Genomic DNA, 19129 nt, shown 5'->3' on the forward strand with positions numbered 1-19129 from the left:
CATTGTTAACTGTTGTATGCATATCAGACCACTTTCTGGTTCAAAATGTTTCTGAGTAAATAGTTTTACTTTTTCCATAGGTACTGAATTAATAATGGGGATGTTGTCTTTTTGTCTTTTTTTTTTTTTTTGAGATAAAACTTAAAATTAACAAAAGCAGCAACCTCTATCTTACTATAAATGTACTGTGTTTAAGATTTGGAGATTTCTGCAGGTTTAGAAGAAACCTGGATTTTATTTTGTTATTTTGTTAGCTGTTTATAATGACAACATTGACTTTGTATTAGTACATTAATCCTTTAAATAAAATTTCACTTTTTTTTCTGAAAAACTTGCAGCCTACATATTCTTTATATGATTCACTAGAAAGTTCTTTCGTCTTTACAAAGCAGTGAAATGTATATTTTCTTGATACTATTTTTGTAGCAAATCTGTATTTGTCATCTATTACGGTAAGATACGTTAATTGCATCAAAATATTGTCTCTGATTTATGGAGATGAGCAGATAGTAATTCTGCAGTCTCAGTGAGACTACTTTTCTGTTAAACCTAATATTAATGTAGCTTTCTCTCACAAACCGTCTAGAAGGCGCTTACTATTTTATAAATGTGTTAGGTGAAAGGATGCAAAGAATCTGCCTGATTTTATTTGAGCAGCTTGATAACAATCCTGTTTCTCTGGTGTGAACTAATATCATATGTAGATCAGGCCTTCAATCTGAGCCTAATTGCATTAGCAGTGCTAAATAAGCGTGTATTACTGATCATAGGTATTACATTCCACACAGTCAGAGTGATGTCCTAATCACAGGTAGCAAGTCCAGAAGTACCGTAGGGGTACTTTGAAGGGTGAATTCATCAAGAAATGTTTTTATGTTGCAGATAAAAGAAAATCCAAGAATCAGAAAGTGTCAGAAAGTGGAAGAGGAAAACGATACTCTTACAAATTACCTCAGGAGTACAACATAGAAACTGTTGTGGTGGCAGATCCAGCTATGGTTTCATATCATGGAACAGATGCTGCCAGAAGGTTTATTCTAACCATCTTAAACATGGTAGGAAGTTTAAAATTCATTCTGGTGTTTTCCCAAACATACATACATGCATAGTGCATATGCACTGTGCATACGCTAATGCATACATAGTGGGCTGATTTCATTGCTCCTTTTAATTATTCTGACTGAGCACCTATAAAGGGGTAGTCAGTACATGACCATCAGCTGGCTGTCAAGATTTAATCCATGTGTTTTGCAGTACAAAACCATGATGCTTCAGACTTGTCTGTACCATGTAGTTTTATATCATCATCATTGCAGCCAGAAAATGGGAACTGACCAAGGTGATTTTTTGGTTAGAAGCACACTGTATTATTGGGAAAGTTGGTGTATCGAATGATTTCTCATGATCTATGCTTGCTATGAAAAAACAACATTTAGGATTTTGTGAATGAAACAGTGCATGAAAAAAAAAAAAAAGAAAAAAAGAGAAGGGTAATGTGTTACATCCACTCCCAGCTATAACTTCATTGCACTCATTTGGTGCTTAAAGCAGTGAAAACTAGCATCTGTAATGCACAAGGAAAGATTATCCTGAAGAAGGAGATAAAAACTTCAACTATTTTCCCTGAAGAGAAGTCTTATTGCCATGATCCTACATTTAACAGAATAGGAATTTTCCTATGAACAATATACTCTTAGAATCATGGAATCATTAAGGTTGGAAAAAAGCTCCAAGATTATCTGGTCCAACCATCCCACTACCACCAATATTACCCACTAAACCATGTCCCTAAGTACCACATCCAAGCTTTCCTGAAATACCCCCAGGGATGGTGACTCTACCACCTCCCTGGGCAGCCCTTTCCAATGCCTGACTGCTCTTTCTGAGAAATTTCTCCTAATTTCCAACCTAAACCTCCCCTGGTGCAACTTGAGGCCATTCCTTCTAGTCCTATCACTAGTTATCTGCGAGAAGAGGCTGACCCTCAGCTCCCCACAACTTCCATTCAGGTAGCTGTAGAGAGAGAGAGAGCTGTATAGAGAGAGCAATGAGGTCTCCCCTGAGCCTCCTCTTCTCCAGACTAAACAACCCCAGTTCCCTCAGCCGCTCCTCATAGGACTTGTGTTCCAGGCCCTTCACCAGCTTCGTAGCCCCTTTGGACATGCTTCAGGGCCTCGATGTCCTTCTTGTACTGAGAGGCCCAAAACTGAACACATACTCGAGGTGTGGCATCACCAGAGCAGAGTACAGGGGGATGGCTACACTGTTCCTGATACAAGCCAGGATGCCGTTGGCCTTCTTGGCCACCTGTGCACACTGCCGGCTCATGTTCAGGCACCCCCAGATCCTTTTCCTCTGCACAGCTTTCGAGCCACTCTGCCCCAAGCCTGTAGCGTTGCATGGGGTTGTTGTGACCAAAGTGCAGGACACTGCACTTAGGCATGTTGAATCTCATGCTTAAGTGTTTAGAGAAACTGGCTAAACTTTAAAAAGGGGTTATGACCTTTTTTGGGAAAAGTCTTTTCTGTGTTCCCAGAAGAAATACCACCTAAGCTCTATTTTTCTTTCAAAAGACCAACACGCAATACATTAATGCTTTGAAGACATTACAGAAAATTAGAGCAGTCACACTAAAATATTAGAATTTTACAGTTTGAGTTCTGATATTTTTAAACTAAAGTGTGTTGTGTGCAATACAAGCACCTAGTTTTATTTACTGTTTTTTATCTTAGGTTTTTAACCTTTTCCAGCACAAGAGCCTTGGACTGCAAGTGAATCTTCGGGTTACTAAGCTTGTCCTCCTTCATGAAACTCCGGTAAGTACGCATTATCTTTGTGTCAGTCTGTAGAGGGTAATGCTACTTTAACTTTTTGCTCTGTGAAGGCTAGCAATATTCACTCACTTCAATGGCTGACAGATTTTTTTAGTTTGCTTTTACATTTTTATTTATGTAATTATTTACAGTGCTGGGCAGCCCCAGTAAAGATCACATTTTTCCTAATCTATGTGCTGTGTGTACTAAGACTTTTCTGTGCTTGCAGCTGAAAGTCAGGAAAAAAAAAAATAATCGTATGGACATTGGCTATATCTTTACAAAATCTGTTTATGTTCTGCTTTTTGTAAATTCATATAATTCAATGCAAAAAAAAAAAACTTTAAACCTGGTAGACAATAGGAGAATTGTTGTTCTTTGTCAGCCAGTCACTAGACAAATTAAAGTTGCTATGGTATAGCACTGTTCTTTCATTGCACCTTTCAGACATCATCTCAAAACCTGTTCTTTCTTTCTGGATAAAGACAAGCTAGCTGATGTCTTGATTGACACTTTTTGGGAACCTGTGGTTTTATATCATGTTTCAGGAAAATATCAACTTGATCTCTCTTCATTTCTACAAAGTATTAAGGGAATCCGTTCATATTTCAGTTAGTTCATAAGAAAAAAGGAACCCCTTATCCACGTTTCAAATTAAAAAAAAAATAAATTCTGGTGAATAAGTGTTTCTTTCTTCATTGTCCTCACAGCAAGTGTAGAAGTCTCATTTCATGTTCAAATCTTCTTCATGTTCTTCTTCACATCATTAATCTTTTCTTCTCTTTGGGTAGTGAAAAATCATTAATTAAAGGGGACAAGACATTAGGTGAACAGATCTGCATCTCAGTGCAGTGTCTTCATGTGCAACTTTAATGTGAAAGGATGGTTTTAAATTCAGAAGCAGAAACCATCTTTCTTCTGTGTGCACACTGTGCCATGAAAAGAAGAATATTTTTGCTATTTCAGTCAAAGAATGTCCTTAATTGTATTTACAGAATCACAGTTTTAACAAAATATATTTTTATTATTATTTCCAGGCAGATATGTATATTGGGCATCATGGAGAAAAAATGCTGGAAAGCTTTTGTAAATGGCAACATGAAGAGTTTGGCAAGAAAAATGATATACACTTAGAGATGTCAACAAGCTGGGGAGAAGACATGTCTTCAGTTGATGCAGCTATACTTATCACAAGGTAAAATACAGAAGGATGAGCACTGAAAAATGGGGAGAGGCATAATAAGAATATTATGGATCAAGAATAGATCAAATGAGTTGACAGATGATCAATACAGTAAGACTTTGGTATTGAATGAGAAAGAATGCATCTTGAGGCTTCTTTCCAGAATTAAAACAATTGACATTAATTGAAGGTCTTTTTAGAGGCCGAAATGTTAGAACAGGAAGGTACTAAAGGGGTGGTAAAGATCGTTTAGAAAGCATTAGTTCCAGCTGGTAAATATCTGAACTTAGGCCATTCTCGTGTTTCTTTGTTTATAGGAGAGATGCTTCTTTCCACCTGCATTCATTTAAGAGAGACAGCATACACAGGCCTGCAGATACTTTCATTCAAAAAACAGAAGCATATTTAGACCTTTTGGGGCTAGATCAGCATGGCGTTAATCACATTACTGTATTATACTTCCCTGTAATGGATGTAGAACCAGTATGTCTCACTGTGTGCTCAAGGTACATAGTGTACACAGTACATTCTTTGTAGCCACAGGGCTGTGAGCTCAGATCTGCAGTTCATTATAACTCTACCAGGCAGTTCACACATTCAGAAGGAAATACGCCTTCAACTTACCTGTTTCCTCCAAAGCAGTGGATTTAGGTTCTAAATCCAAGGAGATGCATCTTGATGATCAGACACTCCACAGCCATTTTCCAAAGAGAAGGATAGAATGATGTTCTAACTGGTCTAGAGTTGGGCTTAGTCCCATTTTTGCAGTGGAGGTTGGACTGGATGATCTTCAGATGGCCCTTCCAAATAAACGTTAGAATACTATTGTGCTATATACCATGCTAGCTGGTTACGTGGTATCCTAAAATAGTATCCTATACTATTTATTCAGGGCAATCTCACTGGGAGTTATATGCATTTTGTAAAATTAGGCTACGTTCTAAGTACACCAATATCTAAACTTCAATTTTCTGAACAAAAAAAATGCTCCCCTAAATTTCCCTGCTTTGGAAAGCAAGTCACGTGCTGGAAGCAGGGGATGCTGAAGTCCAGCTGTTTTCTGTGATAACTGTTTTATTGCTACTTTTGCTGTTTGATTGCTTACCTTTCCTTAAAAAAGCCCACACCCTTTTCTTGTTAACTTTCATCTACTATTTATTGTGTTCTGTCTGCTTTATGGATTGTTATTTCTTTGAGGAGCCAGATGAGTTTTTGTTAAACATTTGTGTATTAGCTAAGTGGTAGTCCTTCACTCACATTCCTGTGAACTACTATGTAAAACACAAGAAATAAGAAAAGCTTATTAGCTTATCAGCAAACATCTTTGGGATGGCAGACTGGAAGGGAATTTATCAGATTAAGACCCAGACTGATTTTAACAGCAGTGATAAGTTGGTGGGGAAAGTCTAGATGGAGATAGAAAAGTGTGAGTGGTAGGAAAGAGTGAGCTTGCTATGGCATGAGGAATGGACAAGTATCCTACATGGCAGCAGGCTGATAAACAGTGCTAAAGGGAAGCAGAGGTTCTTGAATCTCAATATATGCTGTGATTGTTGAAAGATAATAGATCAGTTGCATACTGTTTGATTGCTGTAAGCACGGGGTTGCTGAGTGACCTCTTATCTGTCTCCTTACTCTGATAAGTTGCAGTACCTGAATCTTCAACAGCAACTTAGAGAAGCATCGAATCCTTCAAGCCTACACCTCTGGCACTGCCAGGAGAGTAAAAATTACTATGCCATACATTGACAAAGTTGGCTGTTCTCCCACATCTGATCTTCCAATCTGTTGTCTCAGCTTAATGGGCAAATGCAGAACATTAGACATGTTTTCAATCTGTCTAGGCTGCACTACTTAGCATAGGAGTTGTATCTCAACAGCAACGTATTATGAAATAAAGAATTTAACATGTCTTTCCTCTCATTTTTCCATCTTTACCTTAATCAGCCTTCGTGGGAAGAGATAGAAGAGTTCTGAATTGATGCAAATGAGGTGTTACTTAAAGCAGTCAAGATGCAGTAGCCTGGTAGATGTCTTTAGCAAACAGTGTGTTTGACCACAGATGTTTTTTTAAATTTCAGGCAGCATTTCTAAATATTAAAAAAGCTTCTAACTTTTGGAAAGTCTACTCATACTTCAAGACACACTTATCTGATGTACTTTTTAGTAATGATACTCTGATTTGCATTGCCTTAAACTTTTTCTCTGTCAGTTTTAATATGTTTTTTGAAGTGAATCTCTGATTAGTGTTAAGGAAATTGAAACAAAGAGCAGGGAGGTGATTGGTTGGAGGTCAGTTAGTAAGTCAGTGCTGGAGCCAGGATTTAAAGATCTGTTCTGAAGTTTTTATTTTTTCAGTGGTATTATTCTCTGGACTATACTGCCTCCCATCTCAGAGCTACTTTAGCTGCTAATAAATCATACCAATGCGGTTTGCTGACTGTGGGAATGTTTTGCTAATCCAGGCTCCCTCTGCACATCATCAGGTTTATGGTATAGCTAACCCCATGTGTGGCTACACTTTTGTGTTTTGTTAATTCACAGAGTCTTATTCTGTTTTACAAACACAGAACAGGCTCCTTTGTCATAACTTAATAACAGCTTTGGACAGCGGACCTGCTTTATTGAGAGAAATAATTTTGTTTAGAAAGATGAACACCAACTGCTTGGTATATTTCAAGTAAGAAATGTAAAGTTTTAATTATCTAACACATTCTTTGGCAGACTGTCTAAAACTTGCCTGCACCTCCTTTTTGTCTAGTGTGATAATACAACAGCAAGAGTGTTCTTGTAGCCAAAAGAGTTAGAAATAAGGTACTCAGTATCGCTATTCTGCAGACCTAATATTTAATGTTGACTATAAAGAGCATAATGTGTACATAATAGAGATTTTTATTCAACAGTCAAAGAACCATCATAACCCTTTCAAGAACAAGGTACTTTTCAAGACTTATTTTTGCGTTTCTTTTGCAAAACTGAAAGCCAAACCAGTTTTTCCCAACAACTTTTGCAGCCCAGATAGGCTGCAATGATACCTGTGATTCCCTTTGAATTGCCTTATTCTGATGAAATAATGTCAACTTTAAAATATGGTGTCATAAAATAGACGGAAGACAGACAGATAACATTTGACTAGTGTGTTTAGAAAGGATCAGGGAGGCTTGATATAAAGAGTATGTATGAATTAAGACAGAAATTATTTTAGGGACTCTTCTGGCAAAATAATCTCATTGACAGTTATAAATTAGCACTATTACTTCAGAGATATACATACCAGAACATATTTTCCTCTGTGGGAAAAAAAAAAAATTAAAAATTAAAAAATCAGAATCATTCAGTTGGAAGGGATCTACTTAAATTATCGAGTCCAGTTGCCTGAACACTTCAGGGCTAACTAGAAGTTAAAACATATTATTAAGGGTTCCTTAATGGTGTGATCCTAATGAACACCAGCAGGCATGGGGCATCAACCACCTCTCCAGGAAGCCTGTTCCAGTGACTTTCTATCCTCACAGAAATTACATTTTTCTTACTGTCCATTTGAAACCTCCTGTGGCACAGCTTTGTGCCATTCCCATGTGTCCTGTCATCAGTTCCTAGGGAGCAGAGAGCGGCACCTCCCTCTGCACTTGTCGTCCTCGAGGAGTTGCTGAGAACCATGAGGCTGCCTCTTGGCCTCCTCTTCTCCAGGCTGGACAACCCAAGACAAGCCTCTCCTCACAGGACCTTCCTTCCAGCCCTTTTACCAGCTTTGTTGCTCTCCGCTGGATGCTTTCAAGTATCTCAACATCCTTTCCACGTTGTGGAGCCCAGAACTGCGCCAGTGCTAAATAGAGCAATCGAATCATCTCTTCAGACTGGCTGGCTATGCTGTGGTTAATGCACCCCAAAATGCAGTTTGCTGCCAAATGCTTGGCTGGCAGGGCACACTGCTGGCTCGTGCTGAGCCTGCTGTCACCAGCACCCCCAGATCCTTTTCTGCTGAGCTGCTCTCCCTCCAGCCACTCCTCTTCCAGTCTGTGCCTGTGTCTGGCATTACTCACTCTGCCCCAGGTGCAGAACCTGGCAGAACCTTGCCTTTGTGGAAGTCCATGCTGTTGATGTTTGCCCAATGCTCCCATCTACCTAGATCCCTCTGCAAGCCTCTTGTCCCTCCAGAGAGCCACATCAGTATCGTCAGCAAACTTGCTAGGGATGCCTTCAACTCCTGCATCCAGATCTCTGATAACAATGTTGAACAGAACTGGCCCTAGAATTGAGCCCTGGGAGATACTACTGCTCGTGACTGGTCACCAGCCAGATGTAGTCCCATTCACTACTACTCTTTGAGTGCTGCCCTTCAGCCAGTTCATCAGCCAGCATAGCACAGTCCTTTACATCTCACATTTCTTCTCAAACAACAGGTCTAGGAGGGGCACCTTTCATAGTTGCTTTCATAAGTTAATGTGACAGAAAATTATCTTCACCATGCTTTAGGAATTTCTCAGACTTGTTTCTTGCATCATTATGATATCCCTGCATGATATTGCAGTTTATGTCCGAGAAGTTTCTCTTTCTCCCCCCACAGCTTTTGTTGCTGAACATGATGTCATATGGCGTGGGATATCGCCTTGGTCAGTCTAGCTCATCTGCCCTGGCTATGTCTGCTCCCCGCCTCTTGCCCATGCCCAGCCTACTGGCCTTTGGTGAGGCAGGGCTGGAGATAATCTTAAACAGCCTTGATGCTGTTCCAGTGCTGCTCAGCAATAGCCAAAACATTGGTGAAACATCACCCGCATTCTACGTACAAGTGCAAAGCACAGCAGTATGTAGGCTGCTGTGGGGACAGCCAACTCCATTCCAGCCAGACCCAGTACAACATCATCCATTTATTCGTATTTGTCTGCAGTATCTGTAGTCTCTGCACTCTGAATGATATATAATTGAAACAATGCTTGAGGCATTTTCACTGTAAGAAGTGATTCATTCTATAGAAGTTGCAAATGGCATAAACAGTACTTAGATTTACTAAGTACTGTTGCATTTTCAATTATTTGCAGAATACTAAGACAGAAGACTTAGGTCTCCCTAAACCTAGAACAAGATTTTTTTAAGCATTGTTGTAGTTACAACACACAGAGGAAGTACAGTTCCTTTGAATATATGTGTAATACTGAAAACTTATATGAGAAGGTCACCCCAGAAGGTTGCAGGGTCTGGCAGTCAAAAACTGTTGAAATGTAAAGGGATAGAGATTTGTTATTAAGTTTCACTACAGTGAAATACAACTTTGTAAAACTGAGTTCTTGCAAGTGCACAGTGAGATAGAAAATAATTTTGTCTTCGTAGTTATTTTTTCCATCACTGTAATTTCATTACTGCAAGCTCTCCTGGTTTCTTTGCAAACTTTTACAGTGTCTAGTGTTTTCTTTTGACATCCGCAACAGTTATCAACGGAGTTCATGAGAACTACAAATATCCTTACTATTATTTATTTTTAATAGGATTCTGGGTGCAGGCAGAAACATGGAAACATGAAAAGAGCACATCTTAGAATCAAAGCTTTTTTTTTTTTAAAAAAAAAACACAACAAAGAAAACAAACAAAACAAAAAGCAAAGCAAAAAGCTCTCCTGTATTTATCGCATTGATTTTAAAACTTAGAAATTTTGGTCTTGTGTATTCTTAAAATCTACCTAATTTTAAGTTATCACGTGCTGTTATTTTCTTTTTTTAATAAGTTCAAGATTTTTGAGTCTGTAAAGTTGATGAAGCCTGTAATATTACATGTGAGAAAAATCTGCATAAATTTATCTGTTTCTGTCAACATGTTCTTTAGGGCTGTAGTATTCATGCAACGTATGTTCCATTCAGTAATGTCTTTCATCCTTACGCACCCTTGTGTTACGTACCCTTGCATGAAGCTAAACTCAGTTTTAAAACTAAGATTATTTAGTGTAAGTCCCTAGGATTAAATTCAGCCAGTTATTTTTACATTTGATTTTTGGAGTGAGCAAGAAAGCTAACCAGTCTTGAAACAAAGATATAAAATAAAGGAACATTAGCTGTGTTATGAAATAGACCATTGCCTTAGTTACTTACTTTTAGAATGAACAATTGTGAACAATTTCTCGTCTGTGTCACTTCAGCTTTCAAACAGGGTTCTCTTTCTACCATTTGTAACTAAAGAGCTGTTTGAAAGCTCCTCCCTGTATAAATACTTGTAGGCTGTGATCAAGTCACAACTCATCTTTCTCTTAGATTAACTAAGAGAGTTTTTTAAGCTTGTTTCCCAGACATGTAATCATTCTCTTAGCTCTTTCCAGACCTTTTCATATTTTTCAAATTGTAAGCACTGAAATTTGACACAGCATTCTCTTGAAGAAAACTCTTACTGCCTGTTTTCAAATGTTATCCTTCTCATGTTGTCCTTCTCCTTCTCATGTTGTCCTTTTGTTATCACCATACCTATTCAAGTTTTGGGATCCAGTTTTGGCTACATTACACAGAATCACAGAATGGTTGAGGTTGTAAGGGACCTTCAGAGATCATCTAGTCCAACCCCTCTGCTCAAGCAGTATCACCTAGAGCGTGTTACACAGGATCACATCCAGGCAGATTTAGAATATCTCCAAAGAAGGAGACTTGACAAACTCTTTGGGCAGCCTGTTCCAGTGCTCTGTCACCCAAACTGTAAAGAAGTTCTTCCTCATATGGCAACGCAACCTCCTGTGGTTCAATTTATATCCGTTAAAAAGTTATATCCGTTAAAAAGCTATTCAGATGACTGATATATAAAAATTGATTTGTCTTCATTCCTATTTGTGTTCTACCAGATCTCATTTCATTTTCAAACTTTACCAGCAGTACTCTTTTATTTTGTTCCAAATCGTTGTTTAACACTAATTTCCTCTGCTGCTTTCTATCCTTCCTTCTTTGCGTCTTCTGTTGTTTTTCCCATCTACACATCAAGGTTTATTTTAAAAAACAGATACTTTATATTTGGAAAGTGGATAATTAGTCCTTACCTTCTCTGAAGACCTTTTTAAATTCTGTAAGTAGTTAAGAATGCACTAACTAAATGTAAATTCTTGAAATAATGTTTTAGAGTAGATAACCGTTCTTGCTTAGAATTTTTTCTAGTATTAGCCAACTTCATCAAACTTGAAAATCAGTCATAATCTCAAGAAAACTCCTCTTTACTCTCTCTTGAATAAGACCTGTATTCCCTTCCATGTGAACACAAAGTAGCCATTTAGAATAATGGCGGTTGTGTGCTGGATACTTACTAGGAGTGGATTTCAGTGTGCTTTAACCAATTTTTTGCTTTCACTGTTAGACTTAGGGACTTGTGCTCCAAAACCTTCTGTATACATTAATGACAATGCTATTATCTTAGCCCTATTTTGCTGAGAAGAAAGGAAAAGAACAAACAAATAATCTCAATGGCTTTCCTGGGAGCTTTATTGTGCTATATTGCTCTTTTTTGTACTACCTCATCCATATCCAAGAGTCCATATCCTCTTTTGTGTTGTATGGTTTCAGTATGCCAATTGCATATATATAAAATATAAAGGTGTGTGTATATATACGTATATATATATATACACATATATATACGTGTATGCTAAATGTATACATACTGGAAGGTAGTTGATGGAATGTGATGGAATATGTAAATTACCTTTGAGGAATTAGAGAACAATCTCTGTAAGAGTCATTTGTAGGTATAGCTAGAGCCCTAAATCTTTGCTAAGGAACCCAGTCTTAAGTGTGTGTAATACATTCATGTACTTGGAAATAAAAGGAGGTATTGCATTCTTTCAGTGTAAAAAAGGAACTAAGAAGCATTTATTGTACTTCCCTCTTGCCAAATCATAGCAGAACTGTTTCCCCCAAGTCCCATAATGAAACTCTGGATGCATAGCTTAACCATAGTCAGCCAAGATGGAAAAACAAAACAAAAACAGCTCAGTAAGTATCTGAGAACAAAGCTATTACATAAGCAAAAACCTCTTGAATATTGGCAATAATCTTCTGTTAAATTTGAAGGTATGCTCTTTTTTTTTTTTATTAAAAAAAAAAACTTGTTATTACATCAGTTAATATTTATGGTAGTTGTATGGCTATGCGTGGAATACCATGTATGTCTTAGATTGTGTTTATACACGTTCTCTTGCTTAACAGCAAGTACCATATTTCTAATCATTCTGTCATGTTGCTTAACAATACAATAAGTCCCTTGCGTCACATAGCACAAAACAAAGAATTGTGTTACAACCCAGTGCATTAATGCAACTTGTTGCAGGTTTGAAAAACTAAAGAACTTCCTTCTGTATCTGGTTATAGTTTTTTGTTCACCACTTTTGGCTGGATTTCCAAAGCTCATCTAAATGGATTCCCGGAGTTACTTTATCACTTTAGTCAGAAGATTTGTTTCTAGCAGTGTTGTTTTGCTTTACTACTTAGTAATTATCTGGCAATGGTGACTGGAGAATCAACAGCTATAACCCCATGTCTCTGGCTGTGTGGCCTTTAACAAGTGTCAGAAATCTGCCAGCCTCTTGAGATTGCTTTTCAGCCTAAATCACTATGTGGGAATAATCTGTGGGAAACAAACAAACAAAAAGCTCTTTGAATAGTTGCATTTGTAAAACTGATAAGTATCACTAGGCTACTCTCTCATCTCAAGCACCAAATAATTCCTAGCAAGCAATGCTAACAAACGTTTAGTTACTAGAAAATAAACACACATTTTTGAATGTCAGACATTTTTGAAAGAGAACTATCTTTCATTATTAGATCTTGTTCTATAAAAAAAGTAGAATTTGGGGTTGAGTCTAATCCATATTAAAGTGATTACTTAACTAACTTCCAACTTTTTTCTTTTAGAGCCTTTAACAGCTGCATTTATTAAAAGATGTAATATATCCACTTAACAATGTGTTATCTGACTATACTATAGGCAGTATATATGCATGAAATGCACACTTGGAGCTTTCTAGGTATAAAAAAGCAAATATGATTATTCATGCAAAACTATTTAATAACTTGAGCATTATTGGAAACAGAAAATTTCTATGTTGGTTACTTCTTTCCAGTATATCTCAGGTATCAGTTAATTTCCACTGATAGATATGGCCACTAATAATAAATACATAGATATGTCTGTAAGTGCATATGTGTGTTTATATATATCTTTATGTCTGTCTATATGTACATCTGTATCTTTGTAGCTTCATAGACAGAATATGAAATGAGGTATCTCTGGCCCACATGGCCTATGTAAAAATTGAGACCATTACTCTGTGGTACAGCATAAGGACAGAATGTTCTTTGTTTGAGTACATGTCAATAAAGTTCAGGTAAGTAGGCAATATTTTTCTTAGATGTTATATGTGTTGTGTGTGTTTTTTTTTCTCATGTATACCTCAAATTCCATTAAAAAGAAACTCTGCTTTTGCTTTTTTGATAATTTTGTTATTTGTCTCTGAGAACAGGTAAAATAAGTGTGAAAATGATTTCCAGGCAGATGTTGTTTAAAGCAGGGGTAAAGTATTGTGGTGGTTTTATCTTGCTAGGCAGCTGAACTCCACCACAACCATTCTCTCACTCCAGCTCCTCAGAAAAGGAGGTGATGAAGAAAAGGAAAGAAACAACTCATGGCTTGAGATAAGGATAATTTAATTAAAGGAAAAATAATTATTAAGGGAGAATTATTAATAATTAAAAAAATTATCTAAAGGGAAAAGTGAAAGGGGAAAAAGGGAAAGGGAAAAAAACAAAACAAAACAAACAACAACAAAAAAAACAATAAAACCAAGCAAAGGCCATGTGGAAGTGCAGAGGAAAGAAATTACTCTCTACTTCCCACCAACAAGCAGTGCTTGACTACATCCTTGAAGCTGGGCCTCAACACGCTGTGGTGGTTTTACTCAGGCGGGAAGACGAGTTCCACCACAGCCACTCTCTCAATCCGCCTTCTCAAACAGGAAAGGGGAGAAAATACGATCCAAAGGGCTCGAGGGTTGAGATAAGGATGGGGAGATCGCACAGTAATTATTGTGATGGGCAAAACAGACTCAGAGTAAGATTTATTGCCTATTATTAACAAGCTAGAGAAGTGAGAAACAAAGGAAAGAAACCAAAAACGCCTTCCCCCCCATCCACCCTGTTCCACCTCTTCCCCCCGAGCGGCACAGGGGAATGGAGGAATGGGGGGTTGTGGTCAGTCTGTAGCACTTTGTGTCCACTGCTCCTTCACGGTCACTCTCATCCCCTGTGCCGTGGGGTCCCTCCCACGGGATGCAGTCCTTGCCAAACTGATCCTGCAGATATGGGTCCGTACCACGGGGTCCATCCATCAGGAGCAAACTGCTCCAACCTGGATCTCCCATGGGCAGCAGTTCTTGCCAGGTCACCTGCTCCTGCGTGGTCTCCTCTCCACAGGCTACAGCTCCAGCCCAGAATCTGCTCTGGCGGGTCCATAGGCTGCAGCCTCCATCAGTGAAGGTCCACCCGCTCCACAGTGGTCTCCTCCACAGGCTGCAGCATGGAACCCTGCACCACCGTGGTTCTCTGTGGGCTGCAGCGGGACAGCCTGCTTCACCATGGTCCTCACCACAGGCTGCAGGGGACTTCTGCTCCAGTGTCTGGAGCACCTCTCCCCCTCCTTCACTGACCTTGGTGCCTGCAGGGCTGTTTCTCACTCCTCTCTCTCTCCCAGCTGCTGTGTGGCAGCAGGTTTTTTGTTTTCCCTTTCTTAAATATGCTCTCACAGAGGCGCAAACAACATCGCTTATTGGCTCGGCTCTGGTCAGCAGTGGAGCCCTTATCGAACATGGGGCAGCTTCTAGATTCTTCTCACAGAAGCCACCCCTGTGGCTCCCTGCTACCAAAACGTTGCCATGTAAACCCACTACACACACATAGCTGTTGTTTGGAAGGACAGACATTTTAAGAACAAGAGCCCACCCCTTCCCTTTCCTTCCTTTTTCCACTGTTTATTGCAGAGTGTGACATCATATGGTATGGAATATCCCTTTGGTTGGTTTAGGTCAGCTGCCCTGGTGATGTTTCTTCCTCACCTATTGCCCACCCCCAGCCCGCTGGCTCTGGGAGGGTTAGAGGGAGTCCTGATGCAGTGCCAGTATTGCTCAGCAATAGACACAACACTGGTGTGATACCACTGCTGTTCTAGCTACAAGTGCAGAGCACAGCACTGTATGGGCTGCTGCAGGGAAAGTTAACTCCATCCCAGTCACACCCAGTACAAGTATTTACTCCACTTAATGCAATTAAGTGGTCTCATTTATAGAGCTGTGGCTAGACTGAAAGTTGTGTTGGTGATAGTCATTTCCCAGTGAGTTAATTTGAAATCGAGCACTGTTAGAATGGATGCCCCACCAGAAATACTTGTCCAACATGCACTTACACCATGTTTTCTTTTAGTCTTGTTAACCATTGACTTTGGAGCACAATTTTACTCTATTTTTTGATCCAAATGCTGGATTACAATGCTGCTTTTGGATATGGTGTTAAGTATCACAAATATTTTTATTTCAAATGAAAGATAACTTCTGCAAATTTCTGAAGACTAACTTTAGACTTGTTACATTTCAAAAGGTTGAAATGGTTAAGAAAAGGCAAAATTATGTACAATGCAATATAAATATATGGTACATTGTTTTGTCACCTGACTACTCTTAAATCTCTTCTGAGAATATCCGGAAGTTTTGGGTAATCGTGGCCTTTGCTTCCCCATGCTCTTTGTTGAGATAATGATGTTCTGTATTTATTCTTTGAGCCACATAAAGTATTTGTAAATAGGTCACACAGTCATTGTGAGTCTGACAGCTTGGCTTGCTTAACACTTTTCTTTTTTCCACCCCCAATTCTAGGAAGGATTTCTGTGTACATAAAGACGAACCATGTGATACTGTTGGTAAGTAAATAAACGTAAGAGGCTGTGTGTATAGACCACTTCATAAAGTGAGTGTTACATAAATAGATATGTGAAACTACAATGTGACAGCAGCATCTGCAATGGGTAGCTGTAACTAGCTAAAATACAGATGTCTAAAATACCAATAATACTTTGTTAGATATATACAGGTATCTAGATACTTAGATATACAATACTTTGTTGTATAATATTTCTATCTCATTTCTTTAATATACTCTTTATTTCTTTTTTTAAAAAAAATCTCATTGACAGTTTAATAACAAATTGTTTTAGTATTCTTAATTAAGAATAGCAAGTTAAAGCAGGTATATTGTTTTTTTTACTGCTGTGGATTTATCTTCGATAAGAATATGTCTTTTTTTTTTACTGTAAGAAGATAATATAATAGAGTAATACAGTGTTTATGAAGCATATAAGTGTTCAGAAACTTACAGGATGTGTACTGTTGTGCAAGTCATCTTCTGGTATCTACAGTTAAAGTGAGTGCTAGCTACGCTGAGGTTTTCTGTGAAAATTCATTCCCCCTCACACCCTTTTGGGGTTCTTCAGTATGAAGGTCTGTTGGAAAAGGCAATAGTTGCTCAGTTCAGACTTAGTTCTGGGTAAAAACACTAAATGAAAGGTGTCATGGCATGTTTCTGACCCTAGAATTTCTTTTGGCTAATAGGAGCCTGTAACAGTTCCATATATAAATACAGGTATTCAGAACCTAAATTGTTTTGGTAAGATCAGAATGTTATGGACAGCAGTAATGGACTCTTAACTATTTTCATGCTTGTGGTTCATCACAGGTAAGGGAGAAGCAGATTTTTATTTATTCATTTATTTTTGGCCTGGTTTATATCAGTAACAAAAATTGTTAGAGGATTCACATGAACCATAGTTCTTGGTATTTTTTTTTTCTATTATTGTATCATTCCAAGTCTATGCAAGGGTATCTGTGAGGTGGCTATCAATTAAAAAAAAAAAAATCTAAATGAAGAATGGAATGTTAGTGATCAAAAATGGATAGTGTTCTTCCACATATTGATGCCTTTGTCTTAGGTGATTTTTTTATGTGTGTTTGGTGCACACAGGTCACTTCTTTTTGTCTTGGAAGTGGAAAAAAGTTTTTATCTGTCTGAGAGAAATGATCTGACAAAAAAAGTCTTCAGCATCTTGTGCTTATATAAGTTGCAGATCAAATCTGGAGTAGTTGTATTGTATGTAAGTCAGATTAAGTGAATGCATTCAAAGGATTTTTGTTGAAAAATATTTCCTCTTTAGTTGAACCTTGAAGGGAATAGAATGACCATTTGTTCCCAAAATTGTAGAACAGATTAACGTGAACAGACTGAAGTATCAATGGTTCACATTTCTGTGATGAAGAAGCTTGGAAGACCTTACAAGTGAGGCTGTACATCAGTATACAGAAAGTTAAGAGTTCATAGTCTTAATATAGTGATAAGCAAAATGGATTGGAGACCTTGGCTATTTTATGTAGCACTTAATGGATGGCTGTTCTGGACTTAACTACTGTGGATGGTGTTTGGAGTTTTCTGGCATTGAAGTATGTGTAGTTCTTCATGTGTAACTACATATGTGTAGTTCTTCCTGTGTAACTTCAGTAGCGCAGCAACAGCTAAGGTCCTTCATTTATTGAAACAGTTATTGCATAAATAACCATAAGTTTTCCATTAGTGAAAATACTGTTTTGAAATGCCACCTTTCCATAAATTAAATGTTATCATTTCTTCCATGGACATTTACAGTACTGTGGGTTCATGCTTATTTTTAAAACGATGTCTTTTTGAAACTCACATCAGCCATGACATGATCTAAGGAAAAGTGTTCAAAACCTAGGGAGAACATCGTGTGTTTCTCTTGAAGACAAGATTTAAGTTGTTTTACTCTCTCTCTACATATATATATATATATTATATACATATATATATGTGTGTATATGTATATATATATACACACATATATATGTATATATATACATATATATTTTTTTTACATCAATATTTTTAGTATTGCTGCTTTATATGTATAGAATCATAGAATCATAGAATCTCCCGAGTTGGAAGGGACCCATAAGGATCATTGAGTCCAACTCCTGGCACCACACAGGTCTACCCAAAAATTCAGACCATGTGACTAAGTGCACAGTCCAAACACTTCTTAAACTCCAACAGGCTTGGTGCAGTGACTACTTCACTGGGGAGCCTGTTCCAGTGTGTGACAACCCTCTCAGTGAAGAACCTCTTCCTGATGTCTAGCCTATACCTCCCCTGCCTCAGCTTAACACCATTCCCACGGGTCCTATCACTGGTGTCTAAAGAGAATAGATTGGCGCCTGCCCCTCCACTCCCCCTCGCGAGGAAGCTGTAGACTGCGATGAGGTCTCCCCTCAGCCTCCTCTTTTCCAGGCTGAACAGGCCCAGTGACCTCAGCCGTTCCTGATACGTCTTCCCCTCTAGGCCCTTCACCATCTTCGTCGCCCTCCTCTGGACACTCTCCAATAGTTTTACATCCTTTTTGTACTGTGATGCCCAGAACACACAGTACTCGAGGTGAGGCCACAGCAGCGCAGAGTAGAGTGGGACAATCGCTTCCCTTGACCGACTAGCAGTGCTGTGCTTGATGCACCCCAGGGTACGGTTGGCCCTCCTGGCTGCCAGGGCACACTGCTGGCTCATATTCAGTTGGCTATCAACCACAACCACCAGATCCCTCTCTGCAGGGCTGCTCTCCAGCATCTTGTCGCCCAGTCTGTACGTGCAGCCAGGGTTGCCCCGTCCCATGTAACCATGTAAAACCATTAAGAGTACATGTAGACTGTGGTTTCAGTTTGACATATTTTGCTTTTGCTTTCACTAACTTCTAAAAACTCAGACGTAGAGTTTTAGTCTGAGATTAGATCATCAGTAAAAGTTAATTGAAAGGTAAGCAAGAGCTGTTTGATCTTACTATAGATCTTCATATAACATCTTTATAGGCAAAAGGGGATATCAAATTCCAGGGATGTTTAACATGCTGTAAATTACAGAACTTGCCAAAGGAAGTAGACAAAAAATGCTAATCAACCATACAATTCCTAGCTTTCCAGAGCTTGCCAGAGAAAGAAAGGAAGAAAGAGAAAGAAAATAAACAAAAGCATACACCAAAATACAAACTCCTGTCTACCATAAAAAGAATAGTAAGGCAA

General features: G+C 38.5%; 1 protein-coding gene across 1 annotated transcript in view; it reads left to right on the forward strand.

Annotated features, from left to right (window-relative positions):
* ADAMTS19 (ADAM metallopeptidase with thrombospondin type 1 motif 19) overlaps nt 1-19129 on the forward strand; it is a 164960-nt gene that overhangs the window by 39775 nt on the left and 106056 nt on the right. The window contains exons 4-7 of the mRNA XM_048053285.2: nt 883-1055; nt 2733-2816; nt 3851-4008; nt 15875-15918. Coding sequence (XP_047909242.1) covers nt 883-1055; nt 2733-2816; nt 3851-4008; nt 15875-15918 — 459 coding nt within the window. The remainder of the gene's footprint in view (nt 1-882; nt 1056-2732; nt 2817-3850; nt 4009-15874; nt 15919-19129) is intronic.

This window comes from Anser cygnoides, chromosome Z (assembly GCF_040182565.1).
Source record: "Anser cygnoides isolate HZ-2024a breed goose chromosome Z, Taihu_goose_T2T_genome, whole genome shotgun sequence".
NCBI lineage: Eukaryota > Metazoa > Chordata > Aves > Anseriformes > Anatidae > Anser > Anser cygnoides.